General features: G+C 40.2%; 2 protein-coding genes across 4 annotated transcripts; one reads left to right on the top strand and one right to left on the bottom strand.

The window, feature by feature from the left end:
• Positions 1-1,662: 1,662 nt before the first annotated feature.
• Positions 1,663-6,565, top strand: si:ch211-125o16.4 (neuroblast differentiation-associated protein AHNAK). The gene is made up of 4 exons (XM_056435796.1): positions 1,663-1,738; positions 1,825-1,942; positions 2,086-2,261; positions 2,555-6,565. Exons 1-4 carry the CDS (start codon positions 1,733-1,735, stop codon positions 5,879-5,881), a joined length of 3,627 nt encoding a protein of 1,208 aa, XP_056291771.1. The 5' UTR covers positions 1,663-1,732; the 3' UTR covers positions 5,882-6,565.
• A 1,272-nt stretch (positions 6,566-7,837) lies between these two features.
• On the bottom strand, positions 7,838-25,549 carry edaradd (EDAR-associated death domain). 3 transcript variants are annotated; one of them, XM_056435804.1, is made up of 6 exons: positions 25,471-25,549; positions 15,160-15,218; positions 14,766-14,808; positions 13,181-13,248; positions 10,108-10,156; positions 7,838-8,822 (listed from the first exon to the last, which is right to left on the bottom strand). In XM_056435804.1, exons 1-6 carry the CDS (start codon positions 25,487-25,489, stop codon positions 8,434-8,436), a joined length of 627 nt encoding a protein of 208 aa, XP_056291779.1. In that variant the 5' UTR covers positions 25,490-25,549; the 3' UTR covers positions 7,838-8,433. The 3 variants fall into 3 exon arrangements, with proteins under 3 accessions (XP_056291779.1, XP_056291778.1, XP_056291780.1); XM_056435803.1 differs by lacking the exon at positions 25,471-25,549 and adding an exon at positions 23,212-23,369; XM_056435805.1 differs by lacking the exon at positions 25,471-25,549 and adding an exon at positions 23,212-23,238 and having other exon boundaries at positions 14,766-15,070.
• Between the last annotated feature and the right edge of the window lie 58 nt (positions 25,550-25,607).

The following is a 25,607-nucleotide window of genomic DNA, read 5'->3' as shown; positions in this document are numbered from 1 at the left end:
TTTTATCGTAATCATTTAAAAACAAAAAACCTTGTTGCATAGTCGAGATCTTTGGAAATATGTTGTGATGTCTGGCGTGAACAACGAGTGAGGATTCAAAGGGAAATGACAAGACTGCAGATAAAGAGTCGTATCGTCCCGTATATGAAATGTTATATTGGGTTTGGTTGATAAATGTTGCTGTCAGTCTGACTTGCAGCTGACTCACACGCTGCTGTGATGCGATGTGGTTTGGCATCAGATGTTGCCCGCCCTTGTTTTGGATCATCTATTGTGACTTGTGATTTGCACACAGCAAAGCTGTTGATTCCTCACTCATAACTGTTTCCACGGTGATGACTGGGAGAACACTGATGGGTGTTGGCCCGATCAACACCATGTTCTTTTGGAGCATTGTTGGACAGTCTGGCTTTTATTTTTTTTATGCTTGATATTTTATTTAGGTATTTTTACAGAAATACAACCTTCAAAAGTAAGAATGCACAATAATAATACAACCTAAAAATCAATTAAAAAATAAGTACAAATTAACCATGCATCTGGCACAGAAGAGCTATAAGGAAACACAAAAATAAAAATGTTAAAGCAGGAAAATAATTATAAAAAAGGAAGAAAAGAAAAATCAAAACAACTATGCAACACTACACCAACATTGTCAGTCAATCATAAATTCGGTCCAACAAACAGATCTCTGGTACAAAATATATTCAAAGAGTTCTATTCGCAGGGTATTTTTAACTTAGTTTTAAACTCATATATATGGGTTGTATCTTGGTGAAACATAGTGCTTTTCTTTTTAAGAGATACTGGACACTCTGGCTTTTAGTGGAAGAAAACATCCTTGATTCTCTTTCTCTGGACGTGTTTCACAACCCCCGTATTACTAAATGCGAAGCCTTATCTTGCATTATTCATGCCACGGTGCTGCAAGTGAATGACACTGAGCATTTGCATGTGGAGATGTTGGGGTGGGGTTAAAGGGAGGCCTGCATTTGCTGAGCGGTGCGGCACAGTCAGTCAGAATGCATCCCAACCGACTGGTTTACATGCATACGTTTCCCATGAACAAACCTGGCAGCAGCTTCGGATTCCTGAAGTGTGACGTGAGCTGGCACGTGAGCGTCGTTGTTTCTCCCTCAGTCAGGGTCATAAAATGAAAGAGCTGATGAAGACGGGGTAAAGAGCACATGGCACCTCCAGGGACGTGTGGGTAGAGGCCCGACCTCGAGTGAGAGATAAACACAGATGATGGAAATCATTTCTTCGAAGTGAAGATCTTTCCGCTGTGTTCGTACGATGACTTTTGATGATGCTGTTGGTCATCTTCAAGGTCAATCGTCATCTTTTACCGTGCTCTCAAATATTACCAATGGCCAAAAGATTTTAGATAGCTTTTAGGCCATCACTTAACATCACAACATTAATTTCCTTCCTATTCATAGTGAACTTGTGTTAAATTACATAATGGAAACCTAAACTGGGGCTTTATAAATAGTGGGAAAACCATGTTGCTTGCGCTATTCTTTGACAGAGAGATAAAAGAGGAATTACTCTTTGCATTTTTCCCTGCTTCTTCTTCTTCCACAAGGTACATGATATAGTTATGTCACTGATTTAAGTTGCTTTTCTCTGGTGTTTTACAGATAACTTTGCTGTGGTTTGGTGTTTCCAACGTTTTGGGGGTATTTTGGTCAACAATTCCTTGATATGTGGATGTAAATACAACTAATAAATGATGGTAAGTTTGAAAATAAGTACAAAATAAATGTTGCTAAATTATGAATGCGGTGCCTGTCTAATCTTTTCAATCACTTTTCAACATAGAGCGCGGATAGCAGTAGATACTACTCAGACAATCTGGTCCTAGACAACTCAGCGGAAGGAGTCGTCATCACTGGAATCAAAGATGACACGGTCGCTGCAAGAAGTGGCCTACAAGCAGGTATAAGACACATAAGTTCATATAGAAATGTATATATGTTGTTCTTGCTGCAGTTTTGGGAAGCTCAACCAGTATCTGTAGGTAAAAGACTCATAAAAATAGATAGAAACATGCATTTTTTGATGAGTTGTTTCTACTTCCAGGGGATGAGATTGTTGCAGCCACTATCCACCTGGAGCACCTCAACAAAAATGAAGTGATGAACATCCTGAAGGTCCTGGAGCCATATGACAGCAACATTAAGGTTCTGACAAAAAAGCAGCTGGACGCCAGGGCTGACCTTGGCTCCTTTGGATTAGGTCTCAAAGACCCTGCAAAGGTAATCTTCTCAAGGGTTGATTCACCCAAATTGAGAAAGAAACACTTACCCCTCCTCTCGGGATTGTGTTTCAAAAATAGTTGTAGAGAAAATGGATATCTCTAAACTTGGGTATATCAAATCACTAATCCCTAAAAACCATGACAAATGCAATGTTTTTTCAACCAATCAAATCAGAAGACATTACATTAATAGTAACAGCAGTTCTCCAACACTCTGCTAACGATAACTGAACAGTATAAGCTTGTTATAACTCGTTAATTTACTTTTTTTTATCACTCTATTACCAACAGATGCTCAACTTAAAAAAGGACCTGTCACTGGATGCTCAGGCACCCATTGTGTCCCTTGATGGCCTGAATGGAAAGCTAAATGCTCCACAGAGCTTTGGGGGTAACATAGGTGGTCCCACTCTCAATGGAGACCTTCTAAAAAAGCCCTCAGCTGATGGCAAGTTCACAATGCCCTCCCTGGGACTGACCGGACCAGATATACAAGGAGATCTAGATAGCAGCTTCAAAGCACCGAATGTCAGTGTCTCAACTCCCAAGCTCAACGCCCCCAATGCCTCACTTAACATCGAGAATCCAGGAATCAAGACAGGCAACCTGAAATACAAGGCCCCAAATTTCACGATGCCACAGCTCAATCTCCCTCAAATCAAAACGCCAAAAGGAGACATGGATGTTTCTAGTGATTTAGATCTCCCTTCCATCAGGGGAAATCTAGAGAAACCAAATCTCAATCTGTCAGCCCCAAAACTTGATCTTAAAAGTCCAGATTTGGACCTGAATGGGCCAAAATTGGATATGAACGGGCCTGACAAAATCAAATGGCCCCATAAGAAATGGAAAGGTGGCAAAGTTAAAGGACCAGATGCCGACTTAAATGCTGACCTGTCTGCACCTGATTTCAACATCACCACACCAAAGATTGGTGGGGATCTAAGTGGACCAGATGTTGACCTCAACTTACCCAAAGCTGACATCAACGGCCCTGATCTAGATGCTGGTAAAATCAACTGGCCTCATCATAAATGGAAAAAACCCAAACTGCATGACCCAAAAGCTGATCTGGACTTAGATGCAAACCTGAACTCACCATATGTTGATGCCTCTCTGCCAAAAGTGGATGGCGGAATAAATGTCCCAGGTGTGGACATGGATGGAGAGCTCCCATCTGGCAAAACCCACTGGCCTCACTGGAAAAGGAAGAAGCCCAAACTTCAAGGCCCAAAAGCAGACATAGATGCAGACCTAAACACACCCGATTTAAATTTCTCAACTCCAAGGATTGATGTACCAAATGCTGAGCTGAATCTCCCAAATGCGGACCTTAACGGCCCCAATGCAGACTTTCAGGCCCCAGATATCGACGGAAAAGTGAACTGGCCTCATCTTAAGTGGAAAAAACCCAAACTTCATGGCCCCAAAGCTGATCTGAGTGCAGATCTGAGCACGCCAGATTTGGATCTCTCGGCCCCTAAATTTGATGGTGGGATAAGCACACCAGATATTGATCTGAATTCACCCAAAGCTAATGTTGATGTGAAAGCACCAGATGCTGGCAAAATCAGGTTCCCAACACTCAAAAAGCCCAAGTTTATGCTTTCTGGGCCAAAGGTGAAAGGCCCAGACGTTGACTTTGATGCGAATGTAAAAGCACCTGACCTCAATCTCTCTCCTCAAGCATCATTTGATGGACCCGATGTTGATGTGAATTTACCCAAAGCTGATGTAGATTCTGGGAATATCAAATGGCCGACTATAAAAATGCCAAAGTGGTCAGGCTTAGGTCCTAAGTTGGATGGTCCAAATGCGAATCTAGATGCAGATCTTTCAGCCCCTGACTGGAGTCTTAAAGCTCCAAAGATTGATGGTGAATTAAATGCACCCGATGTAAATCTAAACGTACCCAAAGCTGACCTGAAAGGCCCAGACCTAGACATTGATACTCCAGATTTTGACAGTTCTGGAAAATTGAAATGGTTCAACTTTAAGAAACCCACATTTGGCACACTGAATGGTCCAAAGGGGGACATTGATGCTGATCTGAAGGTGCCAGACGTGGACCTCAAGGCAGTTGATGTGAATATGAGTGCTCCAAAAATTGAGGGTGGGATTAAGACTCCAGACCTCAACTTTGACTTACCTAAAGGCAATGTGGCTGCACCGAATATCGACCTCCAAGCTCCAGCGGTTGATGCCTCAGCTGGAAAAATGAAGCGACCCAAACTAAATCTTCCAAAGTTTGGCCGGTCAGGTCCAAGAGTAAAACCACCGAATCTCAATGTTGATGCTGACAATGTCGATTTTCCTGATGTAAATCTTAACCTGCCAAAAGCTGACGTCAAAGCACCTAACTTGAATCTGTCTCCAGATATAGATCTCAATGCTGATCTTAAGACAGATCTTTCTTCCCCCAAAACAAACATCAGTTTACCAGACATTGATTTTTTAACCCCAAATTCCAAGCGTCCACATGTCAACCTTAATTTGCCCAAAGCTGATGTAACAGGACCCAGTTTGGATCTACCAAAAGCAGACCTGCAGGTACCTGATCTCAACTTGAAGGCACCAGATCTCAGCCTGTCTTCACCAAAGATTAATGGAAACCTCTCAGCACCAAAAACGGAACTGAAATCTCCAAACCTGGATATCAACCTGCCGAAAGCCGACCTGAAGGGACCGCAGATAAATACACCAGATCTCGATTTCGATTCCCATCTGGGTGACTTTGATTTTCCTAATTTCAAGCGTCCAAACCTGGGTCTTTCAAGTCCTGAACTAGACATTCCCAGTGTTCATCCTTCAGTGGAGGCTGGAATTGAGGCACCAAAGGTCAACATTGGCACTCCAAATGTAGACGCCAATCTTGAAAAGTCTAAATTCCCAAGTTTCAATTTCCCAAAGATGAGCCTTCCAGGACAACAACTAAAAGCAGTAGAGGATAATACCAATGCAAATCTTGAATTCTCACCTAATGTGAAGGTGGGAGGGATCTCTGCTCCTGAAGTGAAGACAAGCCTCAACGCACCTGAACTGGATATTACAGCCGAAGCAGATGCTGACGTTAAGGGTTCTCCAAAAAGCAAGTCAAGATGGCCCTTCAAATGGGGATTCAAGTCTGGTTCAGGAAGCAATGAAGACGAAAGTGGCGATGACTCTGAAACCGATGTCTCTACGGCTGAGGTGGAGATGCCTGTATTCAGATCCCACAAACTGCCAAGGAACAATCTTAATGGCATTGGAGGCATTGAGGATATTTTCAGCACATCAAAGCTTGAAACAGAGGCAAAGGATTATGTCGTGAGCAAAGGGATCCGCTTGCCGGTAATAAATACAAACACAAAAGCAGGAGGAAAGGTTGACATTATGGAGAGACTGAAAATGTCAATGTATAAAACACCCTCAGTGAACGCCTCACCAACCGAAGCGAAAACAGACATCGATCTGAAGCTCTCCGCCCCGAGTCTTGCTGCCGATTCTTCTTTGGCGAGGGGAGGCACTTTCAAAGTTGATAAGCCAGAGTCTGCACTTGGCCTGGTAACCCCGGAAATTTCGACGTCAGATGAAAATGCCAAAATGTCCGCGAGCCTCTCCAATATGCTCGGCCTTTAACAGCGAGGATTAACATGCTGACCGATAGGCTCACCCGAGAAGTAAAGCGTCAGTCTGGAAATATTGTAAAAACATAGACTCAACCAATTATTTGCCTTAGTTTGTGTCCATGACAGATATTAACTGTTTGATTTACACTTGCCACAGTTTTTACCAGCAACCATCGGACCCGTTATCGAGAGCCGGTTTGCATCGTTCGACCTGATCCGCAAACCGGCAGCTTTGTCAGGGACTGATGTGTGAGAGGACGCGGACATGAGCATTGCAGCTCGCGGTGTATGTCTGTGTTCCAGAGAGCAAGAAAAAGAGAGAGTGGAATATGAGGTGGACTGTTGAATTTGAAACACTCCTTTCTCATTTATTTTACCCGCTAGCCTGAACTCGTGATATTTTCTGGTAAGCTTGGCGCAAACTCCCCCGAGAACCAGCTACAGTATCCGTCTTGTGTGGTGACTTCAGGTAGCAAAGAGAATAAATGTATTGTTTTAAACTGTGTATATTCCTGTTATTTATACAAGCTTGTTTCCCAACATTGTTGATTTGGAAGTATGTCTGTCTCAGTATTGCATGTGATCACAAGTTTCTCGGAAATGCATTACTTTACCTTAAAATCTTTACTTGATAAGATAATTATGTGAATGTGTTTGTGGATATTTTTGTTCAATAAATAACTCTTTAAATTGATTCAATATCCTTGTGATTCTTTATAAAAAAGATAAAACTGATGATTTGTTGCTTTGTGTGCAAAGTAAATTAATGTATGAAAATAAAATAGATGCCTTTACAACTTTTTCATTTACAAATCCGTATTTATCAAAGACATTTATTGGAAACCTCTTAAAAAAACATTGGTAAAAAAGGAATGTCCTTAAAATACAATCTCAAGTACAACCCAAATAAATGTGATTTAATTATGATTAAAATATGTATTATTGTAAACTTTACTCCACATAAGTTGATCTGTATGCTTACTTATTAAAATCTGTTTGAGCTAACCTACAATCTGCAATAGCAACGTACCAAAAAGAACATTCTTTCCAGGAACCTTATGGTAATTATTTAGGAATTAATGAGCTCTAATAATGCAAAGCATTGCTGATAAATACATTTAAAAATTATAAAAAGAGAATTCCTTATTCAAAACAAAAATCCTGTTATAACATTCAACAGATATTTGCCTTTGAAAATGATAAAAGCTTTTACAGAGTTTGACAACAAAACTAATGCAATAAAAAAATTGAATTATCTTGTTTTTTCAAACTGGAAAAAACTGAATAACAATTAACATGGAGCTGATAAAAAGGTTTTAACGATAGTTTTGATTGGCAAATTTAACATTACATTTTAAAAATGTATTTTATAGCATATTTTCTGCTTAAACAAAATGTAGGAGATATCTATGAAATTAATATTAGAGTTGTGAGTAAAATCATCCTCCATTCCACTGCCAGCACCCCACCTGATGCAACAATAGAACAGTAAGTATGTCATCATCACTCAAAGGTTGTGACCTATATCTGCTAACATGGCGTCGAAGTTGTATGAGCATGAGTTTTATTACCAAATATAAAAAAACAGACACAAAATAAATACTCTGACATTCCCTCAAGACAACTGAGCCAGATGCACATTAATAGGAGTCTACAGCCAACGGCTCTGTAAATACTTTAATCTAAACGTTCAGCATGCTAACGTGCCGATGTTCAGAAGGTGTAATGTTTAGATGTTTTTTAAAAATGTATTTAACCAGGAAATGCCTGAGATTTTTTTTTAAACAAGAAAAAAAGAAAGAAAAAATCTCCTTTACAAGAGTGTCCTGGATTAATGTTAGAATGCTAATAATAGCTAATTATCCATAAACACAAAGTAAAGCTGAGGCTGATGGGAGTGTGACTTCAGCAAGAAAACCAGAGTGTTGGACAAATACGATCTTTTAACTGATGATGGCTCTGCAGGGAAAAAAAAGAAAAAGTGTTTTATTACAATTCATCCTGAGGGGAACATGAACGCCTGCCCCAAATGTCTCGTCAAACCATCCAATAGTTGTTGAGATATTGCGCTCAGAAGTATAAATGTCATTAGGAAACATCAACTAGGAACCATGAATGTCTTTACAAAAAATGTGTCCCAATCCATAGAGTGAATGTTGGGATATGACACTGGATAAGAGGACATTTTGACCTGCTGATGGCGCGACAGGAAAAGTAAAAGGCTTCCCCAAAGTCTTATGATTCATGCCCGGGGGACCACGAATCATAAGATAGCATTAATCGATCCCAAATTGATAAAATGTAGGTTATTAAATTCATGAAAAGCTCTACAAAAGTGGTGGAACAACCAGGATGACAGATTGGCCAACAGACAAAACAACGCAATCCATGGAGCCCCACTGTTATCCAGCTGTACGTCCTGTAAGTGCTATCCAGTCTGCCGGTCATCGTTCGATCTCTTTCTTTAAATCACTTACGAAACTTACGGACGATAAACATCGTACGAAGACGAACAAATCCCGTACAAGTACGACCCCGACCGAAGGTCCCATCCGCAGGGCGTCAATGAGCGTGTTGCCAGCGTGACGGCCAGTCCTTCTCGATCCAGCCCTGCAGCAGCCGCAGCACATCGATGCGCTGGTAGATGCGGCAAAGTTCGGTGAGCTCGGTGACCGTCTTCTGGTTGTAGCGCAGCAGGAACTCCTGGGTGGGGCTCTGGGACAAGGAGCCCTGGGTCCGGTGCTCCAGCAGGGTCAGTTCATCGTAGCTCATCCCCCAGCGGCTCGCAAAGTTCTTCCAGTTCTTGACGGTGCAGTGGTTGGGATCCAGCTTGAGCCGCAACAAGTCCAGGAGGTCTTTGTCGTTCATGAGATCGCTGATCTTGGGAGGAGGCGCCGGGCAGCAGCACTTTTCGCAGGGGCTGCTGAGCGTCTGCAGTTCTTTGGGGTGGTCTGAGCTCAGAGACGGGCAAGGAAGAGCGAGTCAGCGCAAGAGAAGGTGTACATTGAGAATTACAGCATACTGGCAAACATATGAAATGGAATAAATATCCACAGTTGAATGAATGTATTCAGTCACTTTGGTTTTCGGGCCCCTGAAGGCTATCGTAAAGCACGGCCATGTTGGGTGTCCCTGTCACCTCGTGGTCTCCAAGTACACCAACATTTTCTTTGTTATTTTTCTTTATTTTATATTCATTTTCTGATGCGTTTGTTCATAATTTAGGATAGGATTATATAAGCTTATTTTTGCTTCTACCTATACCTTTTCAGTCTTTCTATTTTGTATATTATATATAATAGATTATAGATAATAGATAATAGACAAATCTCCCCTTGGGGATTAATAAAGTATATATCTATCTATCTATCTATCTAATAATATTGTATTGTATTTGATTGACTGAATAAAAAATACACACAAAAAAAACATACAAATGTCACATTTATAGCGCCGGCCGCGCCACTTCACTCCTTTAATCCAAGGTGCTCGGGGAGGTGGCTAAGCAACCATAACCTGGAGGCTGTGATGATGATGATGATGATGTTGCTGTAATCAAAACTAAAGTAAATTAATTTCCGGCCCTGTCACAGCAGCTTTACTCCCGGATCCGTCTGTCAGTTTTGGGTTCAACTAAAATGATCAACTTCTCCTCCATCTGTTTGCTCCAGACTGATATTAATGAAAGAAAGAGAAGATATCTGCCAGCTTCGATTGGTGGTTCCTCGTCACATAACCACCAATCACGGCGTGCGCTTTCTTTTAGGAGCCAGAAAAACGCTTTGGAGCGATGCAACGGACGGATGGCTCAGGACTGTCGTCATCGGCTTATAGCTGGATACAAGTTACTTTTTCTTTTAAATAAGATATAAACTGTGAATTTCAAAATCTACCTTTTGATGAAATTGTTCACCTCTGTGTCCAGTGGGGACACGAAGAGGACACATCCATCATAAGTCCACAGATGTGCTAAATTGTTCATTATGTTACATTATAAACTTGTGTATTCTCCGGCTGTGAGTCTGTGTGAAGCACTTTATTGTCCTAATATTTATTACACCTACAAAATGTTGCATACAATCTGTTGCTGATATTTCACAGCTTAAAAATGAATTATGTTTTTTAAATGAAATTTACTATCATTAATAAGGTTGTGAATATTTTTGTTAACAATCCAATAAAAAAATGAACGCTAATTTCATGTAGAAAGATTATGATCACAATAAATGAATATACCTGGTGAAGTCGATGTCGGGCAGGTGCATTCTTCAACATCTTGAACTGGCTACAACAGAGAAACAAATCAGTTTCGCCACATCCGGTTTACTGGTTCATTATGGACAATATAAAGACATTTGTCCTCACACACATCACTATTCACATCTTCAAATTATACAAAACTTAGTATAACAATGTACATATGTAAAGGAAGAGAATGCAGAAGTGCCTTACGTTTGCATTATTTCTCTGGTTGTATCGAAGTCTATGCTTCATGTGGTTTTTTCGGGGAGTTTTTCCTGATCCGATATGAGGTCAAAGGTCAGGTTTGTCGTATGTGTACAGATTGAATATCCCAAAATCACAAATGGGCTATACACAGTTTATTGAATTGAATTGAATGTGTTAATGCTGCATTCTCTCTACTGACCACCAGGGGGCGAATGAGAAAATGACGACTTCCCGCTTGATTTATTCCCTAAGTAAACATTATAAACATGAGTTCATGGTCTCAACCTCTCGTCTCAAGTCTTCTTCAATACAGCGTGATGTTCAGCTCGTAAATGATGGTCCATTCAGAGTCAAATAGACCGTAAAGCAGGGTACGCTTGAAGGCAGGGCTACAAGGTGATGGACAGGTCACTACCACGACGTTGTCCAGTCTGTGTTCCCATCAAGAAACTTTAAGCTTTTCGCTCAGCGATTTCACGTCATGAAAGCTAATGGAAGCGGAGAGGAACCAGTGGGCGATGTCCACTCCTTAAAGGACGTCTATACTCTCTGCACACATCAGCAGCAGGCGTTAATTTTAAAGACAAAAAAAGAAACACATTTAACATATTAGCGTATTTAAATGTCTTCATTGTATATTTTTTATTTATTTATTTTGCATAATTGAGAATTACCGTAATATTGATATGATATAATATATTGAGGATGTAATAAAATTAAGAATAATAATAACGCATTTAAATTATATAGCGCTTTTCGTCGTACTGAAAGACATTTTACAAAAACAATTTTTTAATCATACTAAAAGCGATACAATAAAAAATTTTGTAAAAATAAAACAATAAGAACATAGAGCACACAATCACACATTAAAAGCAGTTCTAAAAAGTGGGTTTTGATCTGAATATTGAAAGGTCAGTGCAGTCTCGAATGAGTTTGGGGAGAGAGTATATCCTGTATTTCACTCCTTCTACCACCTATTCTGGTATCACTCCCTATATGCTGTACTAGTCGGCTGAATACTGCTCCACAAATCTGTTTGGTATATTGGTTACATTTTTAAAACCTCACAAACAAAATCAGCTGTTTTCTATGTTGACATCAGGCTCATTTGACTCTACCTTCAGTACAGGCTGTCTGATGAACAGCAGGTTCAAGGTCTCAAGTTATGTTTCTATGTGTTTGCTTTGTGGCAGGTGCATGTCTCCACTTATGCAAGTTATGTGCCTCAAACTGTGGAATAGGTTGAGTGAAACATGCCTGGACAAAAGCTACGACACATCAAGGCAGAGAATCAAGACGCTGCGCCTGGAGGGTGGTAGACATTGTAGTGGGGACGGACTGGAAAGGACCCGTTCTCTTTTCAAGTCCCACCGCTAAACATCTTCTCACTCGTTTTTCATTCATTTTTTTATTTAACAACGTCGTGTTTTATAAAGCTGCGCGGCGGAGAATTAAGTTAACGCTCTTTCTGCCGTGTTATTAGCGTGTTACTCACAGCTGCACCTCCAGTTCAGTGGGACAACACCACATCCTGTACGCTCACCACACAGTGCACCTCTGCCTCGCTAGAAAAACAGCTTAATATGCACTCAGATCCAGATCTGCATCGAGGGACGTGTGTAATGATAGTGATTGCTGATTGGTTGACAGCGGCCGTAAATTGGAAGAATTTGATAAAATGCTCAGCGTTCTATTTGTTAGGGTACATGACTTATTTTTACTGCTGAGCCTAATTATAAAAATGATTGTGCGACATGTTTTTGTGAAAAACCACAAGGGGACTAAGAAACATCTCTATTGGTTGTTTATGTCCTTGAGGGTGTGGATCTTTCTAATCTCATTGGCTGTTTATCACGCCGATGTATATTGCTGACTGTTCTGTCCATCTATAAACCATCTATAAATCATCTATAACTGCCGCTGGATTAAGTTTATTTGAGAAAGTGGGAGGGTCCATACTGAATGATGTGTGGAGAGGAAATGAATCGAAGGAAACAACTGTATTGCATCTCGTCTAGAGACGCAGGGTAAACATGCATCTGCTGGTCAATGTGAGTGGAACAGTGTGAATCATCTGAGCTTCTCCACCAATGAACTGTTTAAAAATAACCTCAAAAGGAAATAAGAGCACCTCCAACCTGATCGATAGGTACGGTGTTTTAATATCCTGTCGCTCCTCATGATGAGAGTGTTTGGTGAAAGTTCGACGTCACACTTGCTTCCCACAGGTGGAACAGTTTGTGGTTAAATTAAACTACCTGACTTCACAATAATTAAACATTAAACAACCTGCCTTTTCAGAAAGAAGAAGAGAGAGGAAGAAGCCTCGATGACCACCATGTTAGTCACGGAGTTCCACAAGGTTCTGTGCTCGGACCAATTTTATTTACCTAATATATGCTTCTTTTGGACAATATTATCAGGAAACTTTCATTGTTATGTAGATGATACTCAATTATATCTATCGATCAAACCAGAGGAGACCAACTGTACACATGACATCTATTGCATCTGTCCATCCTGGAGAGGGATCCTCCTCTGTTGCTCTCCTGAAGGTTTCTTGCCTTTTTGAAAGGTTTTTATTTTATTTCTTGGGAGTTTTTCCTGATCCGATGTGAGGTCAAAGGTCAGGGATGTCGTATGTGTACAGACTGTAAAGCCTTCTGAGGTAAAATTGCAATTTGTGATATTGGGCTATACAAAATAAACTGACTTTAATTTATTTTAATTTAATCAGGGGCCCGAGGGGCGATTGAGAAAGTGAAATTATGCTTCTTGGATTTCTGCTGATTCTTTATGCATCTACTTTCTTTTAGTGACAACGAGGATTTCAAACACAGGTTGCATCCGTACTGACCTGTCTTATTCTGTCCGAGGGGCTCAGGAATCCAGAGGGCATGGAGCTCAGGTGAAGCGTCACAGCATCTGATGGAGACACATTACAGTGTATTCTGATGAAATAAAAAACACTGCAGGAATACTAATAATCACCAGCAACGAGTGTCAAATAGAGGCCTGGTCTGCACAGCGGAGAGGCCTTTGCCTATTTGCAGCCTCACCTTTACGTTTGTTTGTGACACACATTTCTAATCAACGTCTACATGAGGAAGTTGTGTAAACACAGGATTTTCACCCAGGACGGTGCCGTTCGTGTCCCGTGTGAAATCAAAAGTTAAAGTTCACTTTTTTAACTTAAATAATGAAGCAAACATTCTGATTCTAAACAAAAACATGCTGCTTTTTTAACTGGGCAGTAAATCAGACATAGTTATCTCGGAGGACTCAGTCGGCTGTTCCAGTTTCTTTCAGCTGTCGATGGAAACTCAAAACTTTCTTTTCAAGTTTTAAACCTGGCTGCGGAAACACTATTCAAGTTTCGTATTCGTCAAATACTCAACATATCTTTTTTACTCGTACACTAATATTTATCTAGTCGCTTCTATTTTGCCAGTTTTCCATTGCTGTTAATCTCTTATAATTGAAGCTCAATACTTCTGACACAAATGTCTCCTATTTAAAGCCTTCTAGTGGCTCAAGGGGCACAACACCTGCTGGTGTTGATCTGTTTCTGTTTCATAATGTTGAGTTTACCATGTGAGCTTTTATAGAAAAGGTCATTCCAACCCCTATTTGTTTTTTACCGTGCCTTTTTTTCGGGTTTCTTACTTTTATTTGAGAATGTACACTTAAAAATAAATAAATTAAATAATTTAAAAAATGAAACATGCACACATGTACACATGCATTTTTCTTTCTTTATTATTATTATTTTTTTTTTCTTTCTTTCTTTCTTTTTTCACAATACTCTGACATTATGATGTTGTGTCCACTGTTTCGTCGTCCTCTAGGTCAGGGATTAGTGTGAATGGTGTAATAATGGCGGTGTAATAATTATAATTAAACATTCTCAACATTCTCAAGTACATCCAGAGCGACGTGAGACTCAGTGGGCTAAAACTTAGGGCTAAAGCCCCGGATGTTTATGTTTTTTTTTAATTCAAAAAACAAAAAAAAAAAAATTTGGCACACAAGTGGTACACAAGTGGTTCGCACACATGACGTCGTCATTCACATTCACCCAAACAACAGCTGGCAGCAGGCAGCGCGTAACAACAAGCTGCTGTCTGTGGCTGTTCTATGTCTTTTCTATTTTCCACTCCTCTTTCAAAGCCCAGCGCGCGCCATAGCCCACGCGCTGTGCCCGCCCGACGTGTGTGTGGGGGGGGGTGGGGTGCGTGAACCCGGTCGGGATGTAGAAGGGGGTGCGTGGCCTAAAAAGTTTGGGAACCCCTGCTCTAGGTGTTATGTCTATGTATTGTCTTTAGTCTTATGATAAAAAAGTAAAATAAATAAATATATTAAAAAAAAGAAAAAAAAGAGAATGTACACTTGGTATGTTATGCGTTATAGAAAGGGACTATTCTGGTTTGGCCCTGATTTACCATTAGGATCTGTCACCTGCACCGGATAATTGGCCTCCAGGGACTGTGGGAGAGACAAGGGCAGACAAGAGAACATTAGAGAGAACGGGAACAAAAGCTCCAGAGAGAAACCGGCTGTGTTTGTGAGACCGAGGCAACATTCAAGACGTCGTCTGTGACTGCGGGGGAACACGACTCGGGTGTGCAAAGATAGACCACGGCCTGCTGCGACCTGTTCTTCAGTGAGCCCTCGGGCTCCACCAATCACAGCGCAGTGTGTGTTCGGTTATGGTGCATTGCTTAGCAGATTATTGTACGGCTGCTCTCTGAGGAGGGACAATGAGAAATCAGTGCGAAGACAATGAGGCGGTTAAACGACATGGGAGGAGAGAAGATCAAAGAGAAAGGTGCTTACAAATTCGGCCACAAAGCTGGTGGTGTCTGTGTCCTCCACAGGCTCAGAGCTGCTTCTGTCTGTGACGGGGGGGAAAAAGAGGAAATGCTTCAACACATGCTGTCCCCTTGACTCTTTGCATCCTCTTCCTACTTCTCACCAAACTATCAACAGCAGAGATGCACAGAAAAAGCCACTTCCTCCAGCCAACGAGTATATTCTGGTAGCGAGAGTGTATCGGGGAAGTTAATGTCGGCCGTAAAAACCTGGGTAGTAATGACACGTCGAGAGCACTAACGGGAGGTAAACTGAAATTTGTAGAAGCGGGAGGCAAACTAGCTTTAAGGGCATGAACGTCTCTGAGAAACAATGAAATAACTGTTCACCACCAACGTGGAGAACTTTTAAATCAAACGCCTTCGACACCGAAAAAGGAATATTTCGAACGAGCACATTCACGGATGAGTTGGGAGAGCAGCACAAAGGCAGCTTTTCAGCTCCGGGACGGGGGTCATGTGGGCCTTCATCAGTCCACGTCACTGTGAAGCCATTGTATCCCAAAGGCTCCAGATAAAGAATTCATCTGGCCTTTCTTGGGTTTCACTCTACGCCGATGAAACGCTGTTTTCCTTGGGAAACGGGAATTAGGATTAAATGATCAGGTGTAAGCAGATCGTTTCCTCCATGCAGCTTTCAAGGTGCTGTTCCCTTGAGAGAGAGAGAGAGCAGTCATGTATGTAGGTCACAGAGACAGCGTGACCGGCCCGGATGTCGGCCCACGACTTCGACAACACTCGGCCGGGTTTTTAAGATACGATGCTATTCTGGATTCTGGCGTAAAAGTCACGTTGTCATTACAGCAGGAGCAGTTTCTCTTTCTGTACACTGTACTTCAAATTTAAAACATAAATATCTGCAATGCACGGTGAAATGAGTTCTGCTAAGGAGAAAAGACCCTAACCAACAGGTAACGGAGTGTACGAACAGGTATTGGATGAGTAGAAAAGTCTGATAACTTCTTCTATTTCAATCACAATCATGAGATACACACACTTCCGTATACACCCTCCTACAGTTTATGTCTATTATATATTGTGTATAAAGGAACCAATGGGCTTGGAGCTGAGAGACAACAACTCAAAACTTTATAACTTACAAATATCGATTAAAAAAAAAAAGAATAATCTTGATATTGCTACTCTTAGAGAGTTATCCTCAAGTCAAAGTATTATTGTGTGACTCGTGTGAACGACACCAAATACAATGTTCACAGTCTCAGTTAAAACAAATTGAATATCTTGATTTGAGAATTTTCAAATAGGAAGTGATCCTGAAATTAGCACTTGATCGAGAAATGGGTTTTGAATTGAGAATCAATTTTGGATCCAATCTTGACGCCAAGAATCCAAATAAAATAAAATCATTACCAAAGAATAACAGCCCGAGGTAGAAGAAGACATTATTGGTTTCTAACTTTTTATATAATATAGAATAACACAAGACTTATCGTATTGTATCTAAACTGCAGTTGTTGTCAATGTTTCTGTAGAGTGCAATATAAATATAAATGTCTGCTGGAAGAAGAAACAGACCAGTGTTTATGGAGGAGGAACAACTTTCTGCCCCCCCCCCCCCCCCCCCCCCCCCACACACACACACATGTTATGTTATCTCAGACTGACCTCTTGGACCAAAGCATCGGCCAATTGAATGATCTGATTTACAGATGTCATGGTTCTAGCCATGGTGGGCTCCCGCATGTCACTGTGAGCTGGTTCAGCGGGGCGATTGGCTCCCCGTCGTCGTGTTCAATGTGGGTCTACTTTCAGGTTGAGGTGGCTTCCAAACACAGAATATACTCGCAGAATGCAAACCCATTGCTGACTACGCTAATGTGCGTTTCAGTGGGCTGATGCACGCTTGTGAGAGGAGGGGAGTCGAGTCGAGGCTCCGTCTGTGCCTATAGAACTAGGGCTACGATATCGTGACCTTCGTATAGCTGCTCAAGTGTAACCCCATTCATAGAAAGTGAATGTTGGAAGGCTAGTATTTAAAAAACTGATGGAAATCTCCTCCAAATGTGGATATTTTGAAAAGCTGGTCGTCAAAATGCACTTAAATACAGTAATTCAAGTAAAGTGAGAAAGATGACTGTATGTGCTGTTGTAACTATGAAAGGTCTTCCACATACATGAGCAGCTCATTAATATGCCTTTTCCAACATATTTCAAACACACACACAGTGTATTTTTCAGTGTATGGTGCTGCATTTCGTGGCTGCCAGTGACACAACATCTCTAGATGAAACCTTTTAATTTAATTTGTTTAACAGGAGGTGACAGACAGTATACTCCATTCAAAGGAAATTAAAGGTAAATCCCCTTCACCACAGTTTTGTAGACCAGCCTACACAAGTGTACTCGGAAATGTTGACATATTGCACTTTGCTCCAATGTTGCCTTCAGGCTCTAGTTCTATGGTCTATATTAGTCTATATTAGTTATAGGGGTATACGAGTGTTGAATCAATAATTCGTGGATGACTGACAAGCTGAACACACGACACTTGTGTTACTTTCCCGTTTTTTGTATTGGCAGAAACTGAATTTAATTTAATCATTTCAATTTTTAGTATTTTTAACTTGAATATGGGCACGCCTCAATGGATGCTCGGTACTGTGAAGGCAAAATATTTTAAAATGCCAGAACCAGCAGTGTCTCGTTGAGTTTGGGCCTTTAGCGAGCCGCTAATTTACTGTATCTGTAGTCCCTAGAATCACATCGTTGAAATGTGTGTTTAACTTGAATAATGTATTGAAAAACTCTAAATGACTTATTCATTATTAATATTGAAAGTTGAATATATTAGTTTAAATCTGAGTGAGCCAGAACCAGAGAATGTGATTGGAGGGGAGCGTACATTCTAACCTCTGTACTCCGCCCAAATGCTCTGGTTCTCCCAATTAAAATTCAGCTCTTGCAATTAAATTTCAGTTTTACTGAGACACAAATAATGTTGTTGAGGAAGAGCAATCGAGTGCAGATCCATGGTCCCCCCGGAGACCATTCGGTTCTGGTGAAGCCGAGTGAGCTCAGACACAGCTGGAAAAGAAAATCATTTTCTAACACTTGTACTTCTTGTACTATTCTCGACCTTTCACAGTCTTCAGAATCATAATCAGAAGTGTTTATAGTACACATACAAGGAGTTTGACTTGGTGAAAGGTGCATAACAGTAAACAACAGTAATGACTACGTTCCATCGCCACATTCTCATTGACTGGAGGTGAGGATTGGGAAAGAAGCTTTTTGTCTCACTTCAAAGCTCAATGGAGTGCCTCAAAGCTCTAACCTGGGCCCACTATACTTTGCAGTTTTCATATGTTACCAATAAGGGTCATCTGTGTTGATTTGTATTGCTATGTAGATGAAACCAACTTCTATGACCCATTACTAATCTGAAGATAAGAATATTGATTTTGGACAATTTGGCAAAACCCCAAATTACGTCTCATGTCAAAGTTTCTAAAAGTCTCTCTTGTTGTTATAATTGGCACGTTGTGTTGCCTTTAAAGGCCTTTTCTATTTCGTTTTTTTGGGTAATTGTTGCATTCATTTCAAGACATAATTAATAGCAATATGATAGTGAATTATAAAATAGTGATTATAGTATTGACATGGTATAGGGTTGATCGAGTATAGTATTCGTACATAGAGGCCTAAACTTAAGGTCTTTAATGAATATTTTGTATTCTCTTTTATTCATCGAATTGTTCGTTTTGTTTTAAAATAGTAGTTATACAAAAATAGTATAAAATGACTGTCCAAGTTTAAAATAGTATTACGACAAAATACAATTGTAATGGAAAGCCAAACAATTGTTTAATGTAATGGGTAGCAGGGTTTCAAGTAATGGTAGAAAACCATCCCATAAAGGATATCATATTATGATGGAAATTATGCAGCACTGTAAGTTGTGAGTGATTTCAAGTTAATATGCTTTTAAAAAGTACAAAACTACAAGCACACAGCTAAACACTGCACCCCTGGGTGGTATTCTTCTTCACGCATTGTGCATCGAGCATTAGGACTTACAGCCGGTTACCCAATTATAAAGTGTAAGTTGAACCCCAGATCAGTTGAGCATTGTTTCTCCCTCTCTGGGAATGCAGGGGCACGTCGCTGCACGCTCTGGATAAAGTTCAAGAGATGAAATATAAACCACATCATAATACATCGCTAAGGGCCATAATTCCACACAGGTGAACCTGGCTTTTCTCTGCTTTGACCACCCATGTCTCCGGTCTGTGTCATGGGCTGTTTGCTGAGTTTGTTTTCACACACGAATGGAGGTGAATGGCACGCCAATACCTGACCCGTGTCACAGGGGAGTCTAGACTAAGAGCAGCTATACACACACACACACACACACACACACCTTGTACAAACTACATGCGTAGCATAGCTGGTAGCGTCTCTCTTTCACTGCGAGTGTGTGTTTTCTTGAGCTCTACCGGATTAGACAGGTATTTTAATGATTATTTTATCTCTTTAAGACACATCACCCAGACACCACTGGATGCTCCTCTGTGATCAGTCACATAGAAACATTCTGCCCAAAACGACGGCACTTTTTTGAACTGCTTGGTGCGATGTGGTGTCTGTGCCACTGAATAGGTGCACTGGGATTTTTTTTGTTGGGGATTTACACTTTCTCATTTTCTCACTGAGCTTTAGATGAGAAGTTTAATCACGATCTTATCTTGTGTGTTAAGCGTAAAGCTCACGTCAGCATGGGGTTACCTTAGCTTAGACTGAAAGTGTGTGTGTGTGTGTGGGGGGGGGGGGGGGGGGGGAACAGCTAGCCTGGCTCTGTCCAAACGTTGTATTTTTTTGGTTTGATCCAAGAGACATATAAATATGACACTTCGTCGTCACAGTGAAGTGTCGCCAGGTATGGTAGCATCGTTTTTCGATGATTAGGGGTGGGAAAAAATGGCCAAAATATCGGCGGTCCGATCTCTTGACCACTTAAACCCAAATTGCTCCTGCAGTGTGTGAATGTGTGTGAAGGATTAGTTAGTCCTGATGGGCAGGTGGCACCTTGCATGGTAGCCCCTGTCATCAGTGTATGAATGATGACATGTAGTGTCAAAGAGCTTTGATTGGTCGGAAGACAAGAAAATAGAAATACAAGTACAGTCCATTTGCCATTTACCAGGTCGCTACCACAACATCATAGTTTGTTTTCAGTTTATTAAAATTACCTAAAAATTGTATTTTTCAGGTTTTACATACCTCCATACAGTCGTTTCACTTCTATTTGCAAAAAACAAACAAGATGGCGATAAACAAAAAAACAAAATGGGTGACACCCTGGCGGCCACTTCTTATATTCAGTCCTTCCTCTTGCTCTGTGTTTACAACTTCCCTCTTGTCGATGTCACATTCTCACGCGAGTTCAGTGTCTTGCTCAAGGAAAGGGTGTTCTGGTTAAACTGTTCTCAAATAGTTCCATCCAGGACTTTTAAAATAAACACTGACAACCATTAAACGATGAGACATTTTCACCTTTTTGTTTCTGTTTCAGCAGATCTTCCCGTTACACAAGATAATCCCCAAAAACAAGGTGTGAATAGTTCTTTCTGGAACTACTTTCTACCAAACAATTGCACTAAAATCAGAGTATGCTGTGGCAGATGTTGCCGTTTAAAATTCTTGATGTCCTTTTTGCGAAATCTTTGAGCACCACAAACAAAATTCCCTTTTCCTTTATTGTTTTGGGGAAAACCCAAGAACATCTTAAACTATCTGCATGGCGAGAAACAAAATATGTTCCTGTCAGACCCTTGGAAAACACATACGAAGCCAACAGAAAAGACTTCTTTCAAGTTTCAGGGAAGGTTCAGCTTTAAGCCACACATATCTCTATTAATGTAGGTCAACCAAAACATATTGGTTAACCCCGAGACCTGCAGCCACAACGCTATTCACAGGAGGTCCAACTGTTTCCAAACTGTGCACAAAAGGTCAAGTAAAAAGGTCGGAAGAGAGGTCACGTGTCATTTGCTCTCCAGTACCACTGCCACAGCTACGACTAAATGCATTAGTGTGTGTTATCTCATCATGAAAGTTCAATAACAGTCTATTAAATAACTAAAAACTTTTTAAAAAACATATCTTTAGAGTATCTCGGCCTCTGCTAGAACATATATCAATATTACTGTTCCCAATCACTTGATATAAACAATATAATGCTTTCTCATGCTTAACCCTCCTGTTACCTTTACATTTACTAACATATTTTACCCTCGGGGTCAATTTGACTCCAGCAATTAAAACCTCCAGACAATTATTAGAATTAATATTGATTCCCAAGTTTAAGTGTGAGGTACTTTATGTGTGTTTGTTGACTACCTAAATAGCCCTTTAAATATATATAAAAGTTGATATTTCTTATATGTTTGACACAGTGAAAAACAGCCTGGGGTCAAATTGACCCCAAAGAACACAGACATTAAACATTGAATGGGGTCAAATTGACCCGAAAGGTAACAGGAGGGTTAAGGTCTCCAAATAAACAAATGAAAGTTACAACTGAACCATCTTAAATCTCCAATTTAAACATTCTAGCGGCCATTTTGAACTGAACTAAAACTCCACCACCTGGCTTATAGTTTTCAGATCAACTCAAGAGGTGCAATGAATCACAGTTAAGTAGTGAAGGGAACCACAGTGTATACTTGGATCATATAGGATTGCAGACAAACAGCCATTAGCCCGCAGTGTGACTACACACGTGTTCATTATCCAAACACGGTGTGTGGAAGTGGCAGGAAAAACAAGGTTAGTTAGATCTAAAGGAAATTGTATAGCATATTCATATATACATATAAATACATGCCATGAGGTCATATGTGCTTCTAAGCTGAGACAGCAAGTGTTGGAAAGCCACACTTCTTGGACGTATACACGAATGTGTTTTTTTTATGAGTTCGCTATAGAAACTCGTGTATTTGGCTCTCGTTAAAAACAACGTGGAACAAGAGCTCCGGCTACTGAAAAAAATACTTAAATAGAAAGTGTACAATCATATGTTCATAGATATGTTGTCTCACTGGATTCAGGCAAAGCCTTCTCTCTCCTGAGTCTTGAGGAAGGAATAATTTAGCAGCCATTTGGGGTTCAGCTAAAAGTTGCAACTAACACCTTTATTAATGTTTATACATCATTTACTAATGCTTTAAAAAGGTGTTATTGACCATACGTTTGGGATTTAATGGTTGTAACTAGCTGTGAGGAGAGCAGGGGCAGTTCCTCTGTAATATGTATGAGATGTTGGGGGTTTAATGGCCTAAGGAGGTTTGAACAATGAATGTATGATCACATTTCTAAAAAAAACTAAATCAATGTGTGTTTTAGTCGGTTTTAGGTGACACTTTCAATGTAAAGGTATCAAGGAATTGAATATGTTCCAAAACAATGACATGCTTGCTTGGCACAATGGTGGAGCTTTTGAAACGAGTTTGATTGATACAATAGTCTCCACACACATCTGCCTTGTCTTTTGAACCCGCTATTAGTATATCGGCGAAGCTCGTAAGACATCTGCATAGCTACATATAGTCAGATCCTCGTGGATGGATGAAGGTCAGGTCCTTTATTCAAAGGGTCACTGGGCAAAGGGTAACGGTTTTCCATTATTAGAGTATGGCCATTTTTAGATTATAGAAACTTTCTTGGTTGATGTTGCAGAAAACACCAAATAATTCCCCTTTAACTAACGGTGCAGAAACAACAAACTAAAAGGCTATATATATCAATATATATGTATATCAATTAAGCTAATAAAACAAAATATTTCAAATGGTAAAATATGATTAGTGTTATTACACAATTACAATCCGAGATACTGCATGACATGATCCATTTGGGAGGTCTCAATGTTAATACATAGTTTTCAACGTTCACTCAGATAATGTAAAATAAATAAAAGATTTAACACCGGAACAAACCGTCTGTTTAAACAACAGAATATAGACAGACTATGAAGACACTGGACTATCTGACTTACCAAATGGTTCCTTAAACGCCCTCAAACTGCTCATCTTTGAATCCATGACGTCTGCCATGAAGGTAAATGTACGAGGGTGAGATATTAAGTGTCTGTATGACGGAAACAGGTTAGAAACACACTGTAATCCTCCAGTCTGCAGCAAGAACACGAGCCGATACCAGCAGCCCAGCGGCGGCAGCTCACACTAGATACACCTTGGTGATGAAAAGGTAGGTAGGCTGCCAGGAGCAGTGCTGCCTTCACGCTCCCCTCGGAAATTCAACGACATTCATCTCGGAAGTCGTAAATAACGTAAAAGCGCTGCACACCTCCACGCAACTTTAAACCATTCAATCCAATATCAGGACTCACAATGCGCGTGTTTGATAGTGTAAAGGCTAGTGTCCACATACTTGTGGCCATAAATGTATCGACAAAAACTGAATGGCTGGCCGTGAGATTTGGACATTTGTGTTCCCCCAGAGTATGATTTGGGTCATTCCTAGGCTTTAATCCAGCGCCACCAGCTGGTCAGTTTATGACGCAACAGTTTAATTGTCATTTTAACATAAACATATCATTGAAGATGTGAAACTAGAAATGCCCCAAAAATCTTGCTTTCTTTTACTGTCATCTGTAAATCCAAAAGTAAGACGTTTTGAGACGATACACTGTGTGTGTGTGTGTGTGTATATTCCAGGGGCTCAACACACACTACTTACATTATTACCAAAGAGGAAGCACCTGAGTCACTCTGCTGCCACCACACCAAACAAGGAAAACTACATGACAATTATTTATTTTAGAATTAAGCAAAAAAGGCAAAAGTTGCATTTCATGTCCTAAAATGTGAGAATTTGATATATATGCAATTGACCTTACAAAATACATTGTCTTATATTTGGGATTTTGACTAGTAGTCAGATAAAACTTTCCATCTGATGACGTCATCTTAAAGGATATTGTGCATTTTCCACAGAGGCTTTATGAACCTGCTTAATTGTTGTCCTAATATCCTAATATCATAACAGCGAGACCTACTTGACTATTCTTCATCATTTTATATCTGATTGTCAAACTTTCTACTGGCTGAATGTAAAATATCCTAAACTAATGGTGGACATTATATGATGTTTACCTATCGATCCGAAATACACTGTAGAATTCAGGTCTATAAATGATGTAATTTCCCTTTAAGATTAAGCAAGACGTGTCAAGTACACACGTATATTTAGATACAGGATATGTGGTCGAAACATGGCCACGATGGGGTGAATAGCTAACGATGTGCCCGTTGTGAGGAGACACATGGCTCTCATACAAATCAATCAAAGTTTGTCCAAATGGAAAATATAGTTTTATTAGAATTGTAAAATACTTGCTAAATTGAACCCATAGAGATGATTTCCCGATGTGACTTTTGTGATCATTTACCTTTTCAGAATTATGAGACAACCTCTAAATGCTGCTACTCAAATTTACAGCGACATGATTTGATAAAAAGTAAATTAAAGTTAAAATTAATAATTGTCTCTGATGTTCAGAGGTATTGTGTGTGCGTGTGTGTAAGACACGTTTATCTTGTCCAAAGCCAGGGCATTCCCTTCTTATTGTTTCCATTATAAACATAGATGACTCATATGGGATATGGTCACACCGTACACCCACGCACGTTCAGCACGCTCGGCAACAGCCGCAATCGACTCAGCCAATCCTGCTGCCCCCAGCTGCTCAATCAATCATCGCTGTTGCTGCCTGGCTCCCTCAGTGTGGAAACCCCCCCCCCACTCACATCAGGACAAGTACTCTCATCTTCCCGTCCGACGTGACACACTTTCCGACTATATCTTATATCTAAATTAAAGATTAGATTAGCACTAGCACTAGATAGCACTACTACTATGGTACTTTTGTTGTTCGACTATGTTGAATGTTGAAACTTCCTGTATTCTTGTTGTTCTTTGTTTATACTTTGGTTGAAATGCACTTATTGTAAGTCGCTTTGGATAAAAGCGTCTGCTAAATGACATGTAATGTAATGTAATAATAACACGCACGCTCATCACATGTTTGTTTGTTGTTGTAACTTTTCTTTCTTGTTCACACGTCACACATTTGGTATTGCACAGCCGCGAGGACGTTTCCTGATCTGACACCGCGTGGTTAGACAGAGAGGAAGCTTGTTGAAATGGAATATATTAAATGCAACGATTGCGAGAGAAAAGCCATTCAAACATTAAAATAACTCGTTAAAACAAGAAAAAATGGATAATTTACCAGTAATATGCAGCAACATGTACGTTGTTTGTTTTTCTTGTCTTTAACACACTGACTATACGGCAAACAATTGTGTTTTTATGCCATATTAAATTCTACTTCTTCACTGTCGCTTGTGGTCACAACGAAAGTTAGAG

This window comes from Pseudoliparis swirei, chromosome 17 (assembly GCF_029220125.1).
Source record: "Pseudoliparis swirei isolate HS2019 ecotype Mariana Trench chromosome 17, NWPU_hadal_v1, whole genome shotgun sequence".
NCBI classification, from domain to species: domain Eukaryota; kingdom Metazoa; phylum Chordata; class Actinopteri; order Perciformes; family Liparidae; genus Pseudoliparis; species Pseudoliparis swirei.
Note: the sequence above shows the minus strand (reverse complement) of the source record. Positions and strands in the feature narration are given on the sequence as shown.